General features: G+C 50.1%; 1 protein-coding gene across 3 annotated transcripts in view; it reads right to left on the reverse strand.

The window, feature by feature from the left end:
- Positions 1-352: 352 nt before the first annotated feature.
- The window catches only part of GDAP2 (ganglioside induced differentiation associated protein 2), a 35,946-nt gene continuing 13,292 nt past the window's right edge, over positions 353-23,006 (reverse strand). For 2 of the 3 annotated variants that reach the window (XM_040422790.1, XM_040422789.1), the window contains exons 6-14: positions 19,871-19,947; positions 19,612-19,771; positions 19,381-19,534; positions 18,748-18,824; positions 18,584-18,660; positions 16,720-16,859; positions 16,079-16,133; positions 3,882-4,025; positions 354-656 (exon numbers count right to left, since the gene is read on the reverse strand). In XM_040422790.1, the coding sequence (XP_040278724.1) occupies positions 615-656; positions 3,882-4,025; positions 16,079-16,133; positions 16,720-16,859; positions 18,584-18,660; positions 18,748-18,824; positions 19,381-19,534; positions 19,612-19,771; positions 19,871-19,947 (926 nt within the window). In that variant the 3' untranslated portion in view covers positions 354-614. Of the gene's footprint in view, positions 657-3,881; positions 4,026-16,078; positions 16,134-16,719; positions 16,860-18,583; positions 18,661-18,747; positions 18,825-19,380; positions 19,535-19,611; positions 19,772-19,870; positions 19,948-23,006 lie in introns of all 3 variants that reach the window. The other variant, XM_040422792.1, reaches the window with a different exon arrangement.

Here is a 23,006-nt window from a genome sequence, read left to right on the forward strand (position 1 = left end):
CCAATCAATCCTTACGATCAGTAGCGGTTCCTCTACCGGTGGCATGCAGCAGCTCGGGGGCCCAGATCAATGGCGTGCCTATGTTCTATCATCTTCCTGATAGAATCCCCCGATCTATTGTGTCTCATGGTTTAGGGTTCCAGGAACAATAGCACACGGTCCCCCCCCCCCCACCCACAGTGATAGAGGCCCATCTTCGGTGAATCAGGGTAGAAGAACTCAGGCACCAAGTGGACGGGTCCTGGGACCCCAGAATCATTACTCCTCTCTGACCCGGGATCGATGCACTAATGATCTGAAGTCCACGGGGCCCCCGTATAGTGAACACAGCTCCTCTGCTGGGAAGACACATCAGGCCGCGGGGAGGGGGGGGGTTCACCTTATAAAGGGACTTTATTACCCACTGGGATCAGTCCTGAAATATTTACACAGGTATAAATGTCATCTGACACCGCGCTGTACAGCACAGTCCATCGTCTCTAGGGGTTGTCAGGTCACACGTATAAAGCATTGTCCATCGCTCGCCGGCGTCCAGTCCGATAATAAGCACAGAGAAGCAGCAAAGGAGACTTCCACCGCCCAAAGAGGATCGTACAGACGAGGAGGGGGCAGAGTCAGAGGCCCGAGGACTGCGATGGGAAGACGGGTCCGTTCTCCTGCAGAAGAAGACGACAGAAGAAGATATTACACGGCTTCATAAACATTTCTAAAGCATTTAAAGGGGTTTTCCGGGAGCCAGCAGGCCCCGCCTATCCAATTATGTGGGAGAAGCAGCAAGCAGAGATATTGAAAACAGTGAGAAACTGGAAAAATGTTCATTAAAGCAGTTTTCCAGGACCCCCGCGGGCCCCGCATACCCCTAAGGGAGGACGCTTGTATATAATATACTTACCGTTCTGAGGTTGTGTGGCTCAACCTCTCGGAAAGCTGATCCGGCATCCGCCGACGTCATGTCCTTTACCAGGTTTCCAGCCTGGACTATGGACAGGACGTCCCTTCTGCTGTGTGACCCCACCAGTGTGAACGGCGCAAACCTCTCCCGACACATTGTAACAAACGCTGGACAGAGATTAGTTCCGCTGTGATTAGTCTGCACCGACCCTCAGCCACAGGTCGCAATGACGCTTGCACAGGCATCACAGCCGCATGTACAGGCGATTTTACACTTTGCTAAAAGTCTTGCAGGTATTTTGTTTGGAGCAGTGTATCAGCGCAGTCTGGGTAGGCTCCACTGCAGAATGAGGCCAGAAAAAACGAGACGCGCTATTATTCTGCAACAGCAGCAAAAACACAAAAAACAACACACATCTGGTATTGTGTGAACCGCGCCTTCCCCAAGAACAGCGGCGATTATGAACCCTAAAATGCCACAGTGTCCCACAGAAACAGTAAAAAAGCGCCACGCAGCGTCATCTTCTGTTCTCCTCCGAGGCTGCAAATGCTAAGAGGAGAACTTACTGCACCAAAAAACGTAGTGCGACCTCTGCCCTCAGGTCTGGCTGCAAAGGTAGACAAAGCGTGCTTTCACTCACTGACAGCAAGCAGAGATCTCAAAAGCGTGAAGAACTTGAAAAATGAGATGTACAGTATTTGAGAGATGCAGTAATTCTTATGGACTGTGGGGTGGCAGGATTTGGGGGTTCTGTGTGATACACCCCGTAAAGTGGCCTGCGAACGCGCTGCGCTCAGATATGGGGGGATTATTCCTGCAGTATGTGGAGCACGAGCTCCGGGCACGTCACTACATCTCCGCAGACTGAGCAGAGCTGGACTATAAATCCTCATCTGGGCCACAGGCCTCCTGGACCAGAGACATCAAAGGGGGACGGGGAATTCCGTTAACCCTGCCTTTGCCTTACGTTGGCAGCCGCTCTCCACTCTGCACAGATTTCGTGCTACATGTGGTTTTCATCAGGTCACGTTGGCTCTGCCGGTGTTAACTGTCTCACGGACAAACGTACAGGAAAACATGGCCGCCATATCACACAGACGTAAGTGCATGGTGTTATTCCCACGCTAAGCACTGGCAGCTGGCCGAACAGTAAGAACACTATAATATATAGGTATGAACACGGCGCCATATAACACAGTAAAGCGTCGTCCGTATCTTCAGCTGGCCGTACAGTAAGAACGCAGTAATATATACGTATGAACACAGCGCCATATATAACACAGTAAAGCGTCGTCCGTATCTTCAGCTGGCCGTACAGTAAGAACGCAGTAATATATAGGTATGAACACGGCGCCATATATAACACAGTAAAGCGTCACCCGTATCTTCAGCTGGCCGTACAGTAAGAACGCTGTAATATATACGTATGAACACGGCGCCATATATAACACAGTAATATATAGGTATGAACACGGCGCCATATATAACACAGTAAAGCATCGCCCGTATCTTCAGCTGGCCGTACAGTAAGAACGCAGTAATATATAGGTATGAACACGGCGCCATATATAACACAGTAAAGTGTCACCCGTATCTTCAGCTGGCCGTACAGTAAGAACGCTGTAATATATACGTATGAACACGGCGCCATATATAACACAGTAATATATAGGTATGAACACGGCGCCATATATAACACAGTAAAGCATCGCCCGTATCTTCAGCTGGCCGTACAGTAAGAACGCAGTAATATATAGGTATGAACACGGCGCCATATATAACACAGTAAAGTGTCACCCGTATCTTCAGCTGGCCGTACAGTAAGAACGCTGTAATATATAGGTATGAACACGGCGCCATATATAACAGTAAAGCGTCGTCCGTATCTTCAGCTGGCCGAACAGTAAGAACACTATAATATATAGGTATGAACACGGCGCCATATATAACACAGTAAAGTGTCGCCCGTATCTTCAGCTGGCCGTACAGTAAGAACGCAGTAATATATAGGTATGAACACGGCGCCATATATAACACAGTAAAGCGTCGTCCGTATCTTCAGCTGGCCGTACAGTAAGAACGCTGTAATATATACGTATGAACACAGCGCCATATATAACACAGTAATATATAGGTATGAACACGGCGCCATATATAACACAGTAAAGCATCGCCGGTATCTTCAGCTGGCCGTACAGTAAGAACGCTGTAATATATACGTATGAACACGTCGCCATATAGAACACAGTAAAGTGTCGCCCGTATCTTCAGCTGGCCGTACAGTAAGAACGCTGTAATATATAGGTATGAACACAGCGCCATATATAACACAGTAATATATAGGTATGAACACGGCGCCATATATAACACAGTAAAGCATCGCCGGTATCTTCAGCTGGCCGTACAGTAAGAACGCTGTAATATATACGTATGAACACGTCGCCATATAGAACACAGTAAAGTGTCGTCCGTATCTTCAGCTGGCCGTACAGTAAGAACGCGGTAATATATAGGTATGAACACAGCGCCATATATAACACAGTGAAGTGTCGTCCGTATCTTCAGCTGGCCGTACAGTAAGAACGCAGTAATATATACGTATGAACACGGCGCCATATATAACACAGTAAAGCATCGCCCGTATCTTCAGCTGGCCGTACAGTAAGAACGCTGTAATATATAGGTATGAACACGGCGCCATATATAACACAGTAAAGCATCACCCGTATCTTCAGCTGGCCGTACAGTAAGAACGCTGTAATATATACGTATGAACACGGCGCCATATATAACACAGTAAAGTGTCGTCCGTATCTTCACCTGTCCGTACAGTAAGAACGCTGTAATATATAGGTATGAACACGGCGCCATATATAACACAGTAAAGCGTCGTCCGTATCTTCAGCTGGCTGTACAGTAAGAACGCTGTAATATATACGTATGAACACGGCGCCATATATAACACAGTAAAGCATCGCCCGTATCTTACCCGCGCATCGTAATCCAGCACAAATGGTGGGATCTCTATCTGGTCCGGGGAGATGACGGTGAAGAGCTGGTGCAGGCTGTCAACATGGTGGACCTTATCCTTTAATCCAGACACGGTAAAGGTTGTGAAGAACCAGGTGGACACCTGAACAGAAAATATAGGAGGTTAAATCAATGAAATGACATCAACCACTAAAACATTCCAAACACAGGGAACGTACCCATCGCATGGTGCCGCTATCAGACAGTCCGGTCTCAGCTCCCTCACATCCCTGTCTCCTGCTCCAGCCACACCATGGTCTCCTCTTCACTCCCTCATACGCCTTTCACAAAATTGAACTTCTCTTCGCTCCATAAAGCTGCATTTCCACGAGCGAATAATCGTCCAGATTATCGGAAATGTCCGCTCCTGACAATCTGCCCATGTAAACGTTCATTCATCGGGTCATCCTGACGTTCATGCAGGCACCACCGATTATAGTTTCCGGGCAGCAGATCGTGTGGTCATGAGGCCATAGTGATCCCCGGTCCTCATACAGTGAAGGAGATCGCTGCATGTGAATGTGTCTCCTTCACTGAGCAAGCAGCCGACTGTCGGGAAGGAACACTTCCCGATAATCGGCTGCAGAACTGTCCCGAGTAAATCCACCTTAACGTCCCTTTACCTCCTGTTCCTCATACGCTCAGTTATCTCCTGTTACTTTCATATAATAGATTTAGACTTGCCTCCCATAACCCTGTTACTTTCCATTCCTTTTATACAACTGACCTAAGCTCCCCCACAACCCAAGTACTTCCTGTCCCTTTCATACAATGGATCCTGTCTTAGTTCCGTCATGCATCAACGCTACTCACAAAAAGTTTAGTTTCTGGATGAGCCTAAAATGCCCTCTGACCTTTACAGGGGAACTTAATGTGACCTCTAACCTTCTGAATGCTCCTGTCCAACTGTTCAATGTTTCAGTAATTTTTGCACAACTTGCTGTTCTCTAAAAAGGAGCTTAACGGCAAAATTTACACCAGGTGTTTGATCCATGAATCGCCCAATAAATTTCCTGGTTCCATTAGAATTGGTAATAAACAGTCCTCCTCATCATGCTGCTCACACTGTGACATCATGAGACCAAGACGACACCTAACAATTGATGAACAGGACCTCGCCATTGTGAGGCTTCAAGCAGGATGTTCTCAGATGGAAGTGGCCCCTGAGCTTAGAGCGTCACAGAGAGTCATCAGCAGATTGTATCAGAGATAAGGTCGCATTCACACGACCGTAGTGCTTTGCGGATCCGAGAAACACAGATACCGGCCACGTGCGGGCCGCAAATTGCGGAATGCACACGACCATAATAGAAAATGCCTATTCTTGTCTGTGATTGCGGACAAGAATAGGACATGCTCTATCCTTTCCGCAGAATGGAACCACGGATACAGACAGCACACGGTGTGCTGTCCGCATATTCTGCGTCCCCATTGGAATGAACGTGACTGCACCCGTTCCCGCAAAATTGCGAAACGGGTACGGACCCATTCATATGGCCATCTGAATGGGCCCATACAGAGAGACTGGAAGAGTCACAGACAGGCAGAGAAGTGGACGTCCCGTGGCCACATCCCACACTGATGACCGCTTCATTGTGAACACTGCCCTGCGGAACCATGATGAACGCCACACAACTCCAGGCACAATAAGGGAGGTAAGAGGCACCAAAGTGTCACGTCAGATCATTGGAAACCGTTTACATCAGTGTGGTCTACCTACTAGACGACCTTCGACAGTACCTGACCGCACCACCAGGCACAGGCGTCGTCGTCCTGCGTGGGCCAGGGAGCATCTACACTGACGAGCGACTGGTGGCCTCAGCGCTGTTCACTGATGAAAGTGGATTCACGCTGAGGAGAAATGATGGCCGCCAACGAGAGCACTCTGCATCAGCCACTGTGGTCACCAGACGAGCCTGTGGTGGGGTCACAGTGCGGGCCGGTGTGTCTAGTCCGTACAGAACTGCCCTACACTGTGAATGGTCCAGTGACAGCCCAGACCACCTGAAGAACATCAGTAATCCGGTTATTGTGTCTCTGCAGGAACAACACCGGCCTAATGTCATCTTCATGGAGGACAATGCACCGGCTCATCGAGGTCCATCATTAGGGAACGGCTGCTTCTACTTAATGCCCGACTTTCATGACATAATAATCACTGTAACCGGAACTTTTAACTTTTCCTTAAATTTCACTCGAAAGCCAAATATCCCGAACTCTATCAGTGGTGTATTTCTCTCAAATGCCCACACACAACTGACTCCGTCACATCCAACTCCTCACATTCCTCTAAATCTACCTCCAAGTTAAGGTTAACTCATGTTTTATATGGTGAACACCGAGAACTATTTGCAGAAGATATAATCTAAATTGGAGGAGATAATATCAGGACCAGAGGTCGCACTATGTTTTTTCCAGAAGAGCAAAAATACTCCTCTGACCATTTTTGAGGAGTATTTTTACCCGAGGAGGAGTACGAAAGTTGAAGTAATTCAAATACATAATACGTGGCCTGCACTCGCTCACATCTGCGTTGTAGGCTCTGTGGCAGATTCTGTCAAAGGACCAGACAAAAAAAAAGCCTCATATGCAGCACTTTTTGGTCTGGAAAAAAAGACAGATCCCGAACGGAAACTGAACGGATCCATAATAGTCGGCGGAGTCTGTTCAGCTTCTTCCCTGTGGGGTGACAGGAGGAGGGGTGACCGGGGTCACTAGTGGGGTGGCAGGAGGAGCGGGGTCCCTAGTGGGGTGGCAGGAGGAGCGGGGTCCCTAGTGGGGTGGCAGGAGGAGCAGGGTGCCTAGTGGGGTGGCAGGAGAAGCAGGGTGCCTAGTGGGGTGGCAGGAGGAGCAGGGTGCCTAGTGGGGCGGCAGGAGGAGCGGGGTCCCTAGTGGGGCGGCAGGAGGAGCGGGGTCACTAGTGGGGCGGCAGGAGGAGCGGGGTCACTAGTGGGGCGGCAGGAGGAGCGGGGTCACTAGTGGGGCGGCAGGAGGAGCGGGGTCACTAGTGGGGTGGCAGGAGGAGCAGGGTGCCTAGTGGGGTGGCAGGAGAAGCAGGGTGCCTAGTGGGGTGGCAGGAGGAGCAGGGTGCCTAGTGGGGCGGCAGGAGGAGCAGGGTCCCTAGTGGGGCGGCAGGAGGAGCGGGGTCACTAGTGGGGCGGCAGGAGGAGCGGGGTCACTAGTGGGGCGGCAGGAGGAGCGGGGTCACTAGTGGGGCGGCAGGAGGAGCGGGGTCACTAGTGGGGCGGCAGGAGGAGCAGGGTGCCTAGTGGGGCGGCAGGAGGAGCAGGGTGCCTAGTGGGGTGGCAGGAGGAGCAGGGTCACTAGTGGGGTGGCAGGAGGAGTCGGAGCCGGGTGCTAGTTATGGGGTTATAGCAAGGTGGACAGAACCAGGAGGAAGCAGAGGGGGGTGCAGAGAACTGGGAGACTGGATGGAACCATGATTGAGGGAAGGGGGAATCACTCACTTGAAGAGTGACAGCCCGAGCTTTTCACTGCCACAACTCTCCCGCCCCCCAGCCCGCTCCACCCAGGGGGATACAGGCCCGGAGCCGGCAGTTCTTCTTTCAGACCGGGGACCAGTCACACGAGTCCGCGGCTCCTCAGGGTTTCCCATGGTCCTTGGGCAGCGCGCCCTGCTCGCCTTACTACAGCCACCCCTGGAGCCGGACCCTCCTCCTTCCAGCTCCTGCCGGCTTCCTCTGCTGCAAGGCGCTGTATCACTCTTGCGCGCGTCCAAACTAACCAGTAACAAAGCTCCTTGCTGTAAGGAGCTTTGCTATTGGTTATTTCAGGCACGGGCAGCATCACTGCGCCGCCCGTGCCGTTCACAGCGCACCCTGCGCTGATGAATGGGGGGGAAATGTCTAAGACGTATTGGTACGCCTTAGACTTTTTCCAGGGAGTAAAATGGCCTGAACAGACGTCTATGACGCTTGAACAGGCGTTATTGCGACCTCTGATCAGGACCATTCATGTGGTATAGAAAGGAGGCCTAGATTGCATCTGCATATAAACATCAAGAACTTTGCAAACACTTTAAACATTTACAAAAATGTTCCCCCTCCTGACAATTTGGTCTTCATGCGCCCTGCTCCCTACATCCCTCTGCGATACGATGGAAGTGATGAAGGACAACAAGCTCCAGGAGACTCACACCAGTGAACATCGGGCAAGGAGCAGAACCTCAAGGAAGCCACACACTCCAGTTCATACTATAGCAGCCACATCCAGTGGGAGCTTCAAAAAAAAAAACGTAAGCAAAACCTGGTGGCTTCATGAGTTCCTGAACCAACAATAATCCTGAGAGAAGTGGTTTATAATGAGAAAAAGTCAAGGATATAACTCACCCCTGTTCATAGCTCCCTCACTCCCCTTTAACCCCCTGTTCTTAGCTCCCTCACTCCCCTTTAACCCCCTGTTCTTAGCTCCCTCACTCCCCTTTAACCCCCTGTTCTTAGCTCCCTCACTCCCCTTTAACCCCCTGTTCATAGCTCCCTCACTCCCCTTTAACCCCCTGTTCATAGCTCCCTCACTCCCCTTAAACCCCCTGTTCATAGCTCCCTCACTCCCCTTTAACCCCCTGTTCTTAGCTCCCTCACTCCCCTTTAACCCCCTGTTCTTAGCTCCCTCACTCCCCTTTAACCCCCTGTTCATAGCTCCCTCACTCCCCTTTAACCCCCTGTTCTTAGCTCCCTCACTCCCCTTTAACCCCCTGTTCTTAGCTCCCTCACTCCCCTTTAACCCCCTGTTCTTAGCTCCCTCACTCCCCTTTAACCCCCTGTTCTTAGCTCCCTCACTCCCCTTTAACCCCCTGTTCATAGCTCCCTCACTCCCCTTTAACCCCCTGTTCTTAGCTCCCTCACTCCCCTTTAACCCCCTGTTCTTAGCTCCCTCACTCCCCTTTAACCCCCTGTTCTTAGCTCCCTCACTCCCCTTTAACCCCCTGTTCTTAGCTCCCTCACTCCCCTTTAACCCCCTGTTCTTAGCTCCCCCACTCCCCTTTAACCCCCTGTTCATAGCTCCCTCACTCCCCTTTAACCCCCTGTTCTTAGCTCCCTCACTCCCCTTTAACCTCCTGTTCTTAGCTCCCTCACTCCCCTTTAACCTCCTGTTCTTAGCTCCCTCACTCCCCTTTAACCCCGTTCTTCTAAAGCGCTGGATCTCATCTTCGTTCCATCACATTGTTATTACATTACTCTAACCTTTGCTTTTTCGCCTCCTTTTCCTTTAAAACACTGGAACTTCTACTAGTTCCTTCTCACGGCCATTACATCTTCAAGCTCTCGTGCACAGAATCTTGCCTTTGTACCCTCAATGTCTTTACTTTCTGTTCCTCGAATCGTGACCCTCTCATACCCCTATGATACACCCCGTCTTAGCTCCCTTATGCCCCAGTATTGCTTAATGTGCCCACAGACAGTAGCACACGATTGCCTGAAGTGTATCTATGGATCCTCACTTGGCTTCCTAATAATGCTAGAACCTTCTGTTCCTCAATGGACTCTGCTCGAGCCCTTATTGCCCTTTTTTATCTCTACATCCTATCTAAGCTCCCTTACAACCCTATTGCAGCTCCTGTGCCTCATATACGAATCATGTCTCAGCTCTTATTTACCCCTTTAAACATCTGCTCTTCCAAAACACGGGATTAAATGTGTAGCACCTTCACCCTAATGGATTCGGTTCCTCTAAGACTGAAGCAGGTTCTAGCTTTCACACTTCTTAGGCGAAGAATCCGGTCTTGGCTCCCTAAGTGCTCAAATTCTGCCCTGTTACCAATTGGATCCCTCCTTTGCTACATCTATTTGCTTCTTCCCCTCAGACACTTCCTACTTATGAACATCTGATCTTTCCAGGCATGCAATCCAGCTTTGGTTACCACTCTTTCCAAGGCACAGGTCTACATTACAGGTCTACATTAAAATGACACTTGACCGAGCTCGACCTTGCGAGAACACACAGGATTAGTATCCGTGCCCACAAAATATGGAAAGGCTTCTTCTCTGCAGAGCCGTCTGGCTGACCTCAAACCTCACATCATCACATGGAGTCAACATCACCACTTGGCACCTTTTGGCACAAAGCGATCTCTGAGCTGAATCAAGCCAATGTTTTCTGCCAAAAGGTGCCATCAAGAGTCAACATCAAGAGCCGTCTGTTAACCTTGCACAGCTTTTATTGCTCTAATTAAACCTCTGCGACCTGCAAGGCATTACATAACGGCAGTAACAGACATGAGCCGCAGCCTTCGCGTCTGGCTGGAGACATACTGCGCGCGCGCCTCCGCTCCTCCTCGCCATCAGTCACGCCGGAGCTTCATCAGTTAATGTAATGCACAGATTACAAATGTGACTCCAACATTACAATTAAAGTAAAATCCCAAATACAAATATGTAAAAGATCAGCAGAAAAAGACACAAAAACAAAAAACAAATACAGTTTAAAAAAAGACAATTCCTGCAAAAAAACGGATATTAGGGAGCTCTAATGTAACATGTAACACGGCGCTCCCTGATCACCGCCAGATTCCAGTAGCTGCGTCTGACCCATGGTCTATTACGTACTAATAGATTATAAAGTACCCGACAAAATACCATTCCCAGAGAACTGCTGCCCATGTTGTATACACATTATATGCTTACAACATTACTGCCTCTTATACTGCAGATCACATCTAAGCTCCCTCAGTCCTTTCCTGCGATGAATCTTGCCTCGGCTCCCTGACATCCCAGACACCTTCTCTTGGTCTTTTTTCTGCATTCCTCACACTCCAGATTAGCTCTTGTTCCTTTCATACAACAAATCCCGTCTTGCCATCTTGGACCGATTCTGTTTGCGCAGTAAAGCTCCTTCACAAGTCCATTACCTTTCATTGTCTCCGCTTCCTCGTGCCCACATTACCTTCTGTACAGTGAATATGGTCTTCGCTCCCTAACACCACTGTGCTTCCTTTCCACAATGGATCTCATCCTTGCTCCCTCCACACCCATATTCTCCTCTTTCAAATAATAATTCTTGTCTTAGGTCCCTAACAACCCTATTCCTACTCCTTTCATATAACACCTCCAGTCTTAGCTCCCTAACAACCCTATTCCTACTCCTTTCATATAACACCTCCAGTCTTAGCTCCCTAACAACCCTATTCCTACTCCTTTCATATAACACCTCCAGTCTTAGCTCCCTGACACCACAATTACCAGGTGTTCCTTTCTTAAAGTAAATCTTGTAGTCACTTCCTATATATACACTGCTCAAAAAAATAAAGGGAACACAAAAATAACACATCCTAGATCTGAGTTAATTAAATATTCTTCTGAAATACTTTGTTCTTTACATAGTTGAATGTGCTGACAACAAAATCACACAAAAATAAAAAAAATGGAAATCAAATTTTTTAACCCATGGAGGTCTGGATTTGGAGTCACACTCAAAATTAAAGTGGAAAAACACACTACAGGCTGATCCAACTTTGATGTAATGTCCTTAAAACAAGTCAAAATGAGGCTCAGTAGTGTGTGTGGCCTCCACGTGCCTGTATGACCTCCCTACAACGCCTGTGCATGCTCCTGAGGGATCTCCTCCCAGACCTGGACTAAAGCATCTGCCAACTCCTGGACAGTCTGTGGTGCAACGTGACGTTGGTGGATAGAGCGAGACATGATGTCCCAGATGTGCTCAATTGGATTCAGGTCTGGGGAACGGGCGGGCCAGTCCATAGCATCAATGCCTTCGTCTTGCAGGAACTGCTGACACACTCCAGCCACATGAGGTCTAGCATTGTCTTGCATTAGGAGGAACCCAGGGCCAACCGCACCAGCATATGGTCTCACAAGGGGTCTGAGGATCTCATCTCGGTACCTAATGGCAGTCAGGCTACCTCTGGCGAGCACATGGAGGGCTGTGCGGCCCTCCAAAGAAATGCCACCCCACACCATTACTGACCCAATGCCAAACCGGTCATGCTGGAGGATGTTGCAGGCAGCAGAACGTTCTCCACGGCGTCTCCAGACTCTGTCACGTCTGTCACATGTGCTCAGTGTGAACCTGCTTTCATCTGTGAAGAGCACAGGGCGCCAGTGGCCAATTTGCCAATCTTGGTGTTCTCTGGCAAATGCCAAACGTCCTGCACGGTGTTGGGCTGTAAGCACAACCCCCACCTGTGGACGTCGGGCCCTCATATCACCCTCATGGAATCTGTTTCTGACTGTTTGAGCAGACACATGCACATTTGTGGCCTGCTGGAGGTCATTTTGCAGGGCTCTGGCAGTGCTCCTCCTGTTCCTCCTTGCACAAAGGCGGAGGTAGCGGTCCTGCTGCTGGGTTGTTGCCCTCCTACGGCCTCCTCCACGTCTCCTGATGTACTGGCCTGTCTCCTGGTAGCGCCTCCATGCTCTGGACACTACGCTGACAGACACAGCAAACCTTCTTGCCACAGCTCGCATTGATGTGCCATCCTGGATAAGCTGCACTACCTGAGCCACTTGTGTGGGTTGTAGACTCCGTCTCATGCTACCACTAGAGTGAAAGCACCGCCAGCATTCAAGTGACCAAAACATCAGCCAGGAAGCATAGGAACTGAGAAGTGGTCTGTGGTCACCACCTGCAGAACCACTCCTTTATTGGGGGGGTCTTGCTAATTGCCTATAATTTCCACCTGTTGTCTATCCCATGTGAAATTGATTGTCACTCAGTGTTGCTTCCTAAGTGGACAGTTTGATGTCACAGAAGTGCGATTGACTTGGAGTTACATTGTGTTGTTTAAGTGTTCCCTTTATTTTTTTGAGCAGTGTATTTTCTGGCCCAATACCATCTTAGCTCTCTCACATCCCTAATACCCCAAAACTTCTGTTAATGCACTTAAAGGGGTTGTCAAAGTTATTTTACTGATGACGTATCCTCAGGATAGGCCATTAATAACGGATCGGCGGGGGTCTGACACCCGGCAATCCCGCCATCAGCTTGCTGAAGAGAAGCCGCACGTCGTGCCAGCGCTGCCTTCTCTTCATTGTTTACCTGCTCGCCGTTGCAATGGGAACAGCTCATTCCTATACAATTAAATAGGAATGAGGCGTCCCATAGAAGTGATGGCTTCTTGTAGTTACACCGGCCCAACGCTGCTGTTGCGACAGCAAGCTGGTAAACAATGAAGAGAAGGAAACGTTGGCACGGTGTGCGGCTTCTCTTCAACCAGATCGCGGGAGTGCCGGGTGTCAGACCCCTGCCAATCGGATATTGATGACCCATTCTGAGGATGGGTCATCAATATAATAACTTGGACAACCCCTTTAATCTTGTCTTCGCTCCCCAACAACTCTGTTACTTCTACTCCTTTCATGCAGTGGATCATATCTTTGCTCCCTCCCACCCCTACTACTTTTTGTTCCTTTCCTCCAACAGATATCATCTTAGCTCCCTAAATCCCTTTGTATTCCCTTCACACAATGAATTCCATATTAGCCCCCTCACATTTTTATTGCCTACTGTATAACTCCATAACAGCCTTGTGACCCTTTCCACCTAACCTTCTTCACATCCTATTTCCTTTTTCATATAATAGATCTCGTCTTGGCCCCCTCACGCTCCTATTACCTTTTGTTCTTTTCCTACAACACATCTTTTCGCAGCTCCCTAAGATCACTTGGTGTTCCATTCCTACAATGGATCCCCTCTTAGCTCTCACACATCCCTAATAGCCCCTCTTCTGTTACTACAATATTGACTTAGCTCCCTAACATCCCTATTCCTACTCCTTTCATACACTGGATCTCATCTTAGCTCCCTAACATCCCTATTCCTACTCCTTTCATACACTGGATCTAGTCTTAGCTCCCTAACATCCCTATTCCTACTCCTTTCATACACTGGATCTAGTCTTAGCTCCCTAACATCCCTATTCCTACTCCTTTCATACACTGGATCTAGTCTTAGCTCCCTAACATCCCTATTCCTACTCCTTTCATACACTGGATCTAGTCTTAGCTCCCTAACATCCCTATTCCTACTCCTTTCATACACTGGATCTCGTCTTAGCTCCCTAACATCCCTATTCCTACTCCTTTCATACACTGGATCTCATCTTAGCTCCCTAACATCCGTATTCCTACTCCTTTCATACACTGGATCTCATCTTAGCTCCCTAACATCCCTAATACTACTCCTTTCATACACTGGATCATATCTTAGCTCCCTAACATCCCTATTACTACTCCTTTCATACACTGGATCTTATCTTAGCTCCCTAACATCCCTAATACTACTCCTTTCATACACTGGATCTTATCTTAGCTCCCTAACATCCCTAATACTACTCCTTTCATACACTGGATCTTGTCTTAGCTCCCTAACATCCTTACTACTACTCCTTTGATACACTGGATCTTATCTTCCTAACATCCCTAATACTACTCCTTTCTTACACTGGATCTCGTCTTAGCTCCCTAACATCCCTATTCCTACTCCTTTGATACACTGGATCTTGTCTTAGCTCCCTAACATCCCTATTCCTACTCCTTTGATACACTGGATCTTATCTTAGCTCCCTAACATCCCTATTCCTTTCATACACTGGATCTTATCTTAGCTCCCTAACATCCCTATTCCTTTCATACACTGGATCTTATCTTAGCTCCCTAACATCCCTATTACCTTATTTCCTGTCCTACAACAGATCATGTCTTAGCTCCCTGAAATCACTCTGTTTCCATAATACAATGGATCATGTCTGAGGTCACTCACACCCTGTTCTCTTGTCTACCATTAAAGGGGTTTTCCAAGATTTTGATACTTATGACCTATACTCAGGATAGGTCATCAGTTTCTGATCGGACGTGGTCCGACACCTGGGACCCCCGCCGCTCAGATATTTGAGAAGGCGCCGGCGGTCATGTGAGTACCGCGGCATTCTCCCTGCTCACCAAGCACAGCGCCGTACATTGTATAGCGGCTGTATCGCGCTCACTTCACTTCAATGTGGTTGAGTGTAATACCATGCATAACCGCTCTACAATGTACAGCGATCGGGGGGATGGGGGGTGTCAGACCCCCACAGATAAGATACTGGTGACCTAGAATTGGTCATCAGTATCAAAATCTTGGAAAACCCCTTTAATAAATCTTGTCTTCGCTCCCTACTAACCCTGTTACCTCCTCCGTTTACACGAAGAATCCTATCTTAGCTCCCTAACACCCCTACGACCACCTGACAGACTGCTGAAGGTCATGGAGCTGCAGGAACGTGTTGGTGTCACCATGTTGGCTAGTGGTGGCCATTACCTACAAGCTTCCCATCTCTAGAAGGATGCCCTTCACTACATAGAAGTAACACTTAAGACCCTTATTCGTTGCACAGTATCTCCGGCACAATCCCGCCAGTGAACGGGAGCAGGGGCTGAGATCCAGGGTCACAGCTGGTTCTCCTTAAAGACACATTGACTAGTGGAAGCCGCCAGGAAGATCTGGCGGGATGATCATTGCGGTTTGGGCGGGTGAAAATTTTTATTTTTAATTTCTGGACCAGTTTGAAACAGAATATGAAGCAGAGATCTGCCGAGTCTGGAACGTGCTCCGATTCCGAGCGCTGGCGAGGAGAAGAGATTCAGATTTGCATGTCATCATATCAATCACAGATCGGGGGTCAGTGGGAGGTCGGGCGGAGGACCGCACCAAGCAACGGCGAGTAAATCCTACAGCTTACAGGAAACCCTACTCTAAAGGGCAAAAAATTGTCGGGGCGTTACGTTAATTTAACCCCTTAATGACCACCGACATGGCTTCTGTGGAAGGCATGGAGCAGCCTTATGAGCTGAGCCCGACACCTGAGGCCCCGTGCTGCCGGCTGACTTGCAGCTGCGTTTCATCAGTCCATGCCGCGATCAGTGCTGGTAATTAAGAAACAGTAATGCCGCCATATCGCCGTTTCTTAATACCGCAGTATATCGTACATGCCGGTATATTGCCCTCTGTGGGATGCCGCACCATCCTCCATATTGTCCTGGTCGGAGGCTTCACCCGCTCTGGTGACGGATGCGTTACTACAGCGTGAACCAAAATCTGGTGATTTCTTCCCCAAGATCACAGGAGGTGAGAACTCTGAAGGAACCTCTAGAACCGGCCTGAACTCCACTTACTGCACTGCTGCAAAATAGCCTGACTCACCTTAGAACGAAACGTTGGGTGGACAAAGAAAACAGCCTTCAAGTTCTTCTTATACCTGACAAAAGTGAAGACATTTACATCAGCGGAACCGGCAGAAAAAACGAGAACTACATAGCACAGAATGTCCCCTTAAAGGGGCGGTGTCCAATCTTAAAGACTTCTGCAACTTTCTTCTAGGCTCCTAGGTTCCTCAGCATTACACAGTCTTATTGCAGGACAATGGGCGTTCCCTGCTCGCCCCTCCTAAACCCCAGTAAAGTGGCACACATGTCCACGTCACAGCCTCCTACCACCCCGGGGTCAGGGGGTCCCCATTCTCCAGACATGGGGGGTCCTGTGGATATGTTTGTCTCATGCAGGGTGACCCCTTCCCCACCTAATATGGGGATCTTCAATTCCTATCTGGTTCCAGTTAAAGCTCCTATTGTACCCCCATAAGATGTCCCAGTCATGAAATGGTTAAGCCCAGTTAAAATTGGTAAATAAATCTGCACTGGCCCTTTAAATAACCACTGTGTCCATATCTCCCCGGGTAATGTGACGTGATCACTGCGCCTCCTGGTGGAGATAGGGGGACATGCAGAGGGACTGTCAGTGCAGCGCCCCAGGACGGACTAATGGCGGGGGATGGGGTCACTCACTTGGCGTCCACAACGTCGTACACGGTTTTCAGGAAGTCGGAGTCCAGGTGGTTGTGCTCGCCGGTCAGGGTGTGAAAATACACCAGGACGTAATCCTTGGTGGCCACGTGGTCCATCATGTGGATGAAGTACAGCAGGGCCTGGCGGGGAGGAGGAACACGCAGGTTACGTGTAGTATGACGAAGCGTGTGCCAGAGGGGAGCCCTTCTCTACCGTCACATTGCTTCCGAGACCCCTGAGCGACCACCTGCATCCCCTGCCCCCATGCCACTAGGCGGAGCGAGAACCAACACAGGGGCACACTTACTGCCATCACACAGTCTAGAACACACGGGCACACTTACCGCCATCACACAGTCTAGAACACACGGGCACACTTACCGCCATCACACAGTCTAGAAGGCAGGGGCACACTTACCGCCATCATACAGTCTAGAACACAGGGGCACACTTACCGCCATTACACAATCTAGAAGGCAGGGGCACACTTACCGCCATCACACAGTCTAGAACACACGGGCACACTTACCGCCATCACACAGTCTAGAAGGCAGGGGCACACTTACCGCCATCACACAATCTAGAAGGCAGGGGCACACTTACCGCCATCACACAGTCTAGAAGGCAGGGGCACACTTACCGCCATCACACAATCTAGAACGCAGGGGCACACTTACCGCCATCACACAGCCTAGAAGGCACGGGCACACTTACCGCCATCACACAGTCTAGAAGGCAGGGGCACACTTACCGCCATCACACAGTCTAGAACACAGGGGCACACTTACCGCCATCACACAATCTAGAAGGCAGGGGCACACTTACCGCCATCACACAGTCTAGAACACACGGGCACACTTACCGCCATCACACAATCTAGAACGCAGGGGCACACTTACCGCCATCACACAGTCTAGAAGGCAGGGGCACACTTACCGCCATCACACAATCTAGAAGGCAGGGGCACACTTACCGCCATCACACAGTCTAGAAGGCAGGGGCACACTTACCGCCATCACACAATCTAGAAGGCACGGGCACACTTACCGCCATCACACAGCCTAGAAGGCACGGGCACACTTACCGCCATCACACAGTCTAGAAGGCAGGGGCACACTTACCGCCATCACACAGTCTAGAAGACAGGGGCACACTTACCGCCATCACACAGTCTAGAAGGCAGGGGCACACTTACCGCCATCACACAGTCTAGAAGACAGGGGCACACTTACCGCCATCACACAGTCTAGAAGACAGGGGCACACTTACCGCCATCACACAGTCTAGAAGGCAGGGGCACACTTACCGCCATCACACAGTCTAGAACGCAGGGGCACACTTACCGCCATCACACAGCCTAGAAGGCACGGGCACACTTACCGCCATCACACAGCCTAGAAGGCAGGGGCACACTTACCGCCATCACACAGCCTAGAACGCAGGGGCACACTTACCGCCATCACACAGTCCAGAACACACGGGCACACTTACCGCCATCACACAATCTAGAAGACAGGGGCCCACTTACCGCCATCACACAGTCTAGAACACACGGGCACACTTACCGCCATCACACAGTCTAGAACACACGGGCACACTTACCGCCATCACACAGTCTAGAACGCACGGGCACACTTACCGCCATCACACAGTCTGGAACACAGGGGCACACTTACCGCCATCACACAGTCTAGAAGGCAGGGGCACACTTACCGCCATCATACAATCTAGAACACAGGGGCACATGCATCAGCTGGGATCCCCCTGTGTGTCCCTCTCCTGTGTGACCTTTGGCCCTGGCAGTTCAGGTCCTCCAGTTTGGGGCCCATATACCGGGGGCCACTGCCCCTTCGTGTCTACATACCTTCTCCATGTCGATGAGCGGGACGGGAATGTTCCGTCCCACAATGACGATGACGGTGCGGCCGCAGTTATCCACGCCTGAAACAAAGAAGAAGGTGTCAGCGAGGAAAAGGACCGCCATTCTCCGGTGACCCCTCCCCCAATGTGTCAGACCGCGAGACTCACCGGACTGGTACAACGCCTTCAGAGCGGCGATGTCCGAGAGGTCTTCTGTCCGCGCCCGAGACAGCCAGCGATTGTAACTGAGGAAGAGAGAAGAGGAGTGAGCGCGATGTGACAGAGGGTGCCGCAGGTGGATTGTCAGCTCTTGTGGTGCAAAACTGCTGTCTAAAATTAAAGGAGGAATCTGATTGGTTCTACTTTACACCAGTTTGATAAATCTCCCCCTTTGTGTTTCAGTTCCTCACCATTTTCAGGATCTCTGCTGGCTATCAGTGAATAGGGCCATACTGAGCAGACCGAAAACTTCTAACAGCTGAGGGTTTGCTACAACTGCAGCGCAGACTCAATTTCCTGCACTGATACAATGTAACAAACTATCAGGACAGAAGGGAGACTTGTGCATCTCACAGAGCATACACTGTAACAAGACCTCAGCTGTGAGATGTACTAGATCAGGAAGGCATTTCAGTCGCTGAATGTAAGAAATGAATGCCGACACTGACAGCAAGCAGAGATTTTGAAAACCACGAGACAGACTTTATGCAGATTTATATCAGAACTCTTCAGTGATTAAAGGGGGACTCCAGTCGATCGCAGAGGTCAGCCTTGCTGTGGCCCCCAGTGTGTTGGACTCACTTCCGCTGGTGCTGCTTCTGTAGAGCGAGGCCGGACATGTGCCCCTGCAGTGCCAGTCGCCGCTGCTTGTCCACGTCGCCTTCCATACGTGCAAATGCGTGCGAGCCGATGAGAGCCAGATCGTGCCCCAGACCCTCATCCTCCTCCGAATTGTCTGCAGCACAGAGGACATCAGGATTAGACGCCCCACCCTGGCTGCTGTGATAAATAGTGGAGGCTGTGCGCCCTCACCTTCATGCGCGCCCGGCTTCTCGCAGATCCGGATCTGTCGCTCCGGAACGATAGGTTCTCCCTCCGCATTCCCAATATCTGGGGGCAACAGGGGCAGGGAGTTCTGCTCCTCCTCGAGGGACCGGGGGAAGTAGAGCGGAAGCAGATGCAGGTACGTGGCCTGGAAGAGAAAAATATTACCCAGGTCAGGGACACGTGCACGGGAGGCAGCGCTCAGTACCTCGCGCCTCACAGCGGGTGCTGGAAACACAAATCGCACCTCCTCCTGCTCCGTCACTGCAAACACCACTTTATCCAGCGCCGATCCGTGAGACTCCAGGAACCGCCGCACCGTGCCTGGAAGAAAGCAGACGGGACAGCGGGCTCAGCGACGTGGAAGAGACCCCCACAACAAAGACAGGCGACGCTCCGCACCCCTATACCCCCCGGGGGGGCGACGCTCCGCACCCCTATACCCCCGGGGGCGACGCTCTAGACTCCTCCTTACCAGACATTACAGTGCAATGCTCTGCAGCCCTCCACTATAGTCATTACAGCGCAATGCTCTGCAGCCCTCCACTATAGTCATTACGGTGCAATGCTCTGCATCCCTCCACTATAGTCATTACGGTGCAATGCTCTGCATCCCTCCACTATAGTCATTACGGTGCAATGCTCTGCATCCCTCCACTATAGTCAATACGGTGCAATGCTCTGCATCCCTCCACTATAGTCATTACGGTGCAATGCTCTGCATCCCTCCACTATAGTCATTACGGTGCAATGCTCTGCATCCCTCCACTATAGTCATTACAGTGCAATGCTCTGCAGCCCTCCACTATAGTCATTACAGTGCAATGCTCTGCAGCCCTCCACTATAGTCATTACAGTGCAATGCTCTGCAGCCCTCCACTATAGTCATTACAGTGCAATGCTCTGCAGCCCTCCACTATAGTCATTACAGTGCAATGCTCTGCAGCCCTCCACTATAGTCATTACAGTGCAATGCTCTGCAGCCCTCCACTATAGTCATTACAGTGCAATGCTCTGCAGCCCTCCACTATAGTCATTACAGTGCAATGCTCTGCACTGTAACTCTACGTCCGAGCCCATTCCTGTGCGATGCTCTGTACTTAAGGCCTCATGCACACGACAGTTTTTTTTTTTAAGGTCCGCAAAAACGGGGTCTGTAGGTCCGTGACCGTTTTTTCATCCGTGGGTCTTCCTTGATTTTTGGAGGATCCACGGACATGAAAAAACAGTCGTTTTGGTGTCCGCCTGGCCGTGCGGAGCCAAACGGATCCGCCCTGAATTACAATGCAAGTCAATGGGGACGGATCCGTTTGACGTTGACACAATATGGTGCAATTGCAAAAGGATCCGTCCCCATTGACTTTCAATGTAAAGTCAGGAGTCCCTATTATACCATCGGCATGGATCATGATGACATGGTGGAAGATGGCAGTGTCAGCAGCACATCTCTCCCCCCCCAGGCACATCTCTCCCACTCCATCCACATGGATCCCATGTCTGCCACTGGTCTGGCCCATGAGATGGAATGGGAGAAATGTGCCTGGGGGGGGGGGAGATGTGTTGCTGACACTGGCCCATGGAGGGGCCCGAGCCCGAGGGGGAGAAATGTGCCATTCAGGAAGGGGTGAAGGGGGGTGGAGGGTCACGGGTGGGAAGTGTGCTGCCATGATGGAGGGGGGAAGAAATAATGTGACGCAAAGAGGGTGATGTAAAAAGAAGGGGGTGATGACGGCTCACGTGACATGGAGGGGGAGAAATGTGACATTAAGGCCGGGGCCCGGGGGGGGCATCATTGGGGGCACTTTTTACTGGCACATTATTGGGGGGCACTTCTTGCCAACACATTATTGGTGGGCACTATAGGGGAATCTACTGAGGGCGAGGCTACAAAGAAGTGGTATGTTATATGGAGGGCTCTGTACAGTAGTATTTTATACTGGGACACATTATGGTGGGTACTATGGGGAAAGGGGAGAGGAATACTATGGGGTCATCTATGGGGGGCACTAAGAAGGGGTATTTTATGCTTGCAAATTATAAGGTACACTGAGGGCATCTACTGGGGCACTATATATGGGGCATTTTATACTGGTACATTATGGGGGCATTAGGAGGAAGGGGGGAGAGGAGCACTATGCGGCATTTACTGGGGGCACTATATAGGGGTATTTTATACTGGCACATTATGGGGGCACTATGGGGACATTACCTCAACTGGGGTCATTAGAAGAGGGTATTTTTTGCACTGTCACATTATAAGGAGAATTATTACTACGGGGGGGGGGGGGGGGGGGGGGGGGGGCATTATGGTGGGCTTTATTACTCCCCCATGGTATGACCCCCTAGTAGCAGCACCAGCCTCTCCCTGCTCTGCTATCCCTCTGCCCTTTCTCATTAGGATAAAACACAACATCAGCTCCACCGAGCCCCCGGCCAAAGTGTGGAAGTGGCGTCCGAGATCCCCAAGGGCCAAGTAACTGTAAGTGTTCATGTGAAATATGTTTGTTATACACATATAGCATCCACTGTGCCCCACAATATACAGTATACCGCTACACTGTGCCCCACAATATACAGTATACCGCTACACTGTGCCCCACAATATACAGTATACCTCTACACTGTGCCCCACAATATACAGTATACCTCTACACTGTGCCCCACAATATACAGTATACCTCTACACTGTGCCCCACAATATACAGTATACCTCTACACTGTGCCCCACAATATACAGTATACCTCTACACTGTGCCCCACAATATACAGTATACCTCTACACTGTGCCCCACAATATACAGTGTACCGCTACACTGTGCCCCACAATATACAGTATACCGCTACACTGTGCCCCACAATATACAGTATACCGCTACACTGTGCCCCACAATATACAGTATACCGCTACACTGTGCCCCACAATATACAGTATACCGCTACACTGTGCCCCACAATATACAGTATACCGCTACACTGTGCCCCACAATATACAGTATACCGCTACACTGTGCCCCACAATATACAGTATACCGCTACACTGTGCCCCACAATATACAGTATACCTCTACACTGTGCCCCACAATATACAGTATACCTCTACACTGTGCCCCACAATATACAGTATACCTCTACACTGTGCCCCACAATGTACAGTATACCTCTACACTGTGCCCCACAATATACAGTATACCTCTACACTGTGCCCCACAATATACAGTATACCTCTACACAGTGCCCCACAATATACAGTATACCTCTACACAGTGCCCCACAATATACAGTATACCTCTACACTGTGCCCCACAATATACAGTATACCTCTACACTGTGCCCCACAATATACAGTATACCGCTACACTGTGCCCCACAATATACAGTATACC

The sequence above is a fragment of the Bufo bufo genome, chromosome 3, assembly GCF_905171765.1.
Source record: "Bufo bufo chromosome 3, aBufBuf1.1, whole genome shotgun sequence".
NCBI classification, from domain to species: Eukaryota; Metazoa; Chordata; class Amphibia; order Anura; family Bufonidae; genus Bufo; species Bufo bufo.